Raw genomic sequence first — 3,815 nt, 5'->3', positions numbered from 1 at the left:
GGGCACTTCATGGTGTTGATGACTCAGCTGACTGCTGAGGACGGAGGAATATACAGGTGTGTGGTGGACAACGCCTCTCGTTTGGTCTCCACAGATGTACAGCTGAAGATTAACACAGGTGAGTGGTTTTGACCCGCCAAGTAGTGGTGATACCTGGGGCAATCATTCATGTTTAAGCAACGTTGCTGGGCAATCACATAACCAGTCCCATGTATTCTGATTCGACGATCATGATGACATCCCTACTGATGTTTAAAGCTTTCTAGAGGACAAAAAATGCCCAATATCAATGGACAGGTGCCAGAACTGCAATACTCCAAATCATTGCAGAGATATGGATTGATCAGAAAGTTGCCTTATCATATCATAGGATTCAGGATTCAGGGTACCGGTGTGAGACCTAACAGGGGCCAATAGGGACGGTTAGAGTAGCATAGAGTAACTAATTTTCTCACTGACAGGTGGGTGGCAAACTGTTACAACATCATGTCTTGCTGGGGCGAGTGTGAAGTTCACCTGCACATTTCCCGAAAGATACAAATACAAACAGAAATACTTCTGCCGGAGTCAGAGAATGTTAACTTGCTGCTTCAAACTCACCTCTTTCTCTGTGAAACTGGACCAGCTGACGGCAGAAGATGCTGGAGAGTACTGGTGTGGAGTACAGGCAAGTGCTGGTGAATCCATCACTCTGATCAGCTGGACCCAACTATTTGTTGGTCAGTGTCAATCTACCCATCCATCCTTCCATCTATCCATCCTTCCATCTATCTATCTATCTATCTATCTATTTATCTATCTATCTATCTGTCTATATTTGTTGTTCCATGTTATCCATGTGTTTGTAAATTTTTACTTGTTGTGTGCTTTGTAGTAATTCCAAATGAGAGGAGTGGGTGACAGTTTTATTGGAAATACTTTATTATAAACCTTGCCATTTTGGTTGTTATACAAGCTTCAGAGTGATATTTTCATTCATTCACTCACACATTCTGTCGGTGTATGCTTTGAGAGATCAAGCTTATGCACAACCACAGAAACTAGAGAATAGCTTACATGACTAGGCAGTGATGTGTTTAACTTCATATGATCAGTTCTTGGTTGATAGGTAACTTTTTGATCCCAGTTGATCACTATACAGAGCCATGGGGAATCCATGTGTGAAGTCTATTTGCTACATGCTCTCTCTTTCCTTTTCTCTCTCTCCATTCACACTTTCTCTTTATTATGATCTATGACATTTCATCCTTCCATCATTCTCACAAAACTTCTTCAGAACCTGAAGCTCCACCATCATCATATCATGGTATGAAATTGCATCATCAGCATTACCTATACATATTGATAAGTCTCTTTATTAGTCTAGAGCAGGGGTCGGCAAACTGCGGCCCGCGGGCCGGATCCGGCCCGCCAAGCATTTTCATCCAGCCCGCCGAGCATTTAATTTGGTTATCAGGCTGCTCGCTATTTTTTTTAGAGCCGACATTGGTTAGCTTTACTGCAAACTGCTTTTTACTCTCCTTAGAGAACGTTTACAATGTCAATGTCAAAACATCATGTTAAATAGAGATGATAGATAGGCCTACTCTTAGTTAGATCTCCTTTGCAGCAGATCTAACGTGAACGTTATGTGATGCATCTCACGAGAGAGAGCGGCAGATTCCAGCTGGCTTGACCTTGTTGATAATTGATATCTCCTTCTTATAAGAAACTTTAAAAAGGAAATCATGAAGGCAACAGTAGTTCCCACTACTGACCATTTAAAAACTGTGAGAGCGCACAGCCATAGGTAAAGCACTAGCCATAGCGGAGCAGGCAGAAGATCATTGAGAAATAAACGTGAATTGATCTTAAAGCGACAGTGCACAATTAATACATTTGTTAAACAGCATCAAAATAGCAGTATTTTTAAGCAATTAATATAAAAAAACACTTTTGATGCTAATTATTATTATAGGCTATACATTTTTAATAAAATTAATAAAAAATATTTTTTTTATGTGTGTATCGTCGGGGGGGGGGGGGGGGGGGGGGGTGCAGCCCGCCGGCCAATTTTCAAAACCCAATGCAAAAAGATTGCCCACCCCTGGTCTAGAGGACTAAGTCTAAAGTAAGTGTTTATGACTGTTGACAAACGACTGGTGACATCAAGTGATGGCTTTTGATAACGTCTGTATGTCTGTGTATGCTGTCGCCTCTAGCTACCTATGCATTTATCCCCATGGCCGTGTTTGGAGTAGTGCCTTTTGTATACATGAAATGCAAAAGGAAGATATCAGGTACATACATTTCAACACACACAAACACACACACGCACACACACATACACACACACACACACACACAAATACACACAAACCCACACACACAGATACAATAACACTCACAATAACATGTTTTTTTATTTTTTTAAGTTTCTGCTGCCCCTAGCCGGAAAACTACTGCTCCTTCTGCCACACCAGAGGTGATATGTGATAATAACTTTGTTCCAGCTACTCAATAAGCATCAGCCACAAACACTGAACTCCTCAATGCTGTTCTGTCTGTGGAAATCTTATTTCAGCCGGCTGTTTATGAAAATGATCTGACTGCAACATCACAGGATGAAGTTCCATCGAACACCACAGCACCTGAGTCAGTCTACCAGAGCCTGAACCCCAACATCATGGTACAAGATCCAGTTTATCATCAGCTGAACCCCAACACCATGGTGCAGTATCCAGTATACCAGAGCCTGAACCCCAACACGATGGTACAGAATTCAGTCTATCATCAGCTGAACCCCGACACCATGGTACAGGATCCAGTCTACCAGCACCTGAACCCCAACACCATGGTACAGAATTCAGTCTATCATCAGCTGAACCCCAACACCATGGTACATGATCCAGTCAACCAGTGCCTGAATCGGGTGTAATCTCTGTGACGAATCTGGTCAGCAACAACTGTAGTTTGCGGTTTCTCCTCCTAAATCTCTTCACTAAAATATACATTTTCTTCAGAGTAATTATGAGTGGAAGAAAAACTTTTTTATCCAAACTTTAATGTGCAGCCAACACATTAGGACTTCAAAATCATATTTCGGGGCACAGCTCTTGTAAGTTGCATGGCTGGTTTTCTCGGTTAGGGACTCCCTACGTCTATGCTGTATAGCTATGCTAGGTGAACGATTCGCCTTTTACATGTTCGTTTAGCATCAAATTGGCTTCGTAAAGGTGAACATTTTGCATAGTGTGCCTTTAAGGAATGTGTTCGTAGTGAAATTAGAAAATACATAATTTAGTCATTGTTTTCAACCCTCTCTGCGTTCAAATCGCTATATCTCGAAATAGTTTTCCACGACATAGGACTCATTTTGTCGTGGTATTGAGATCAAAGTATTTGGAACAATTTGACAACAATTTGTTTTTGTCAAGTGACACACGTTGCATGAACTATAAATGTACCTTTAGACTGCTTACCCACAGCTCCCAGTGCACAACCAAATGTCATGTGTTAAATGTGTGAATTGGCTTAATCCTACACAGATGGATTTATGTTTGCACATCTTTTTTGTTTGGTAAATAAAGCATTTCTACAATTCAAAGCAGTGTATATGAATTTCACATATATTATCTACGAATGTAGATAAAATATGGTGACTAGTGTTAAGCAGACACTTTTCCCCATTCTGACCATATAAAACTGACCTCCAGAAAATATGACCTCTTGAATGAACTACTGAGGTATGGTGGTAGAAAAATCTAGTCCTCAATGAGACTAACTTTATACTTTATCAAACGTGTATTCCTTCTGCAGAGCCCTAATCTACAGAT

The 3,815-nt window shown here is 40.8% G+C and overlaps 1 protein-coding gene across 2 annotated transcripts; it reads left to right on the top strand.

The window, feature by feature from the left end:
* The first annotated feature begins 566 nt into the window (after window positions 1-566).
* On the top strand, window positions 567-3,129 carry LOC121719611. 2 transcript variants are annotated; one of them, XM_042105395.1, is made up of 5 exons: window positions 567-719; window positions 1,277-1,306; window positions 2,202-2,279; window positions 2,415-2,464; window positions 2,603-3,129. In XM_042105395.1, exons 1-5 carry the CDS (start codon window positions 575-577, stop codon window positions 2,915-2,917), a joined length of 618 nt encoding a protein of 205 aa, XP_041961329.1. In that variant the 5' UTR covers window positions 567-574; the 3' UTR covers window positions 2,918-3,129. The 2 variants fall into 2 exon arrangements, with proteins under 2 accessions (XP_041961329.1, XP_041961328.1); XM_042105394.1 differs by having other exon boundaries at window positions 2,564-3,129.
* The last annotated feature ends 686 nt before the right edge of the window (window positions 3,130-3,815 follow it).

The sequence above is a fragment of the Alosa sapidissima genome, chromosome 9 (assembly GCF_018492685.1).
Source record: "Alosa sapidissima isolate fAloSap1 chromosome 9, fAloSap1.pri, whole genome shotgun sequence".
Taxonomy (NCBI): Eukaryota; Metazoa; Chordata; class Actinopteri; order Clupeiformes; family Clupeidae; genus Alosa; species Alosa sapidissima.
This window is presented reverse-complemented; position numbering and strand designations above follow the sequence as displayed.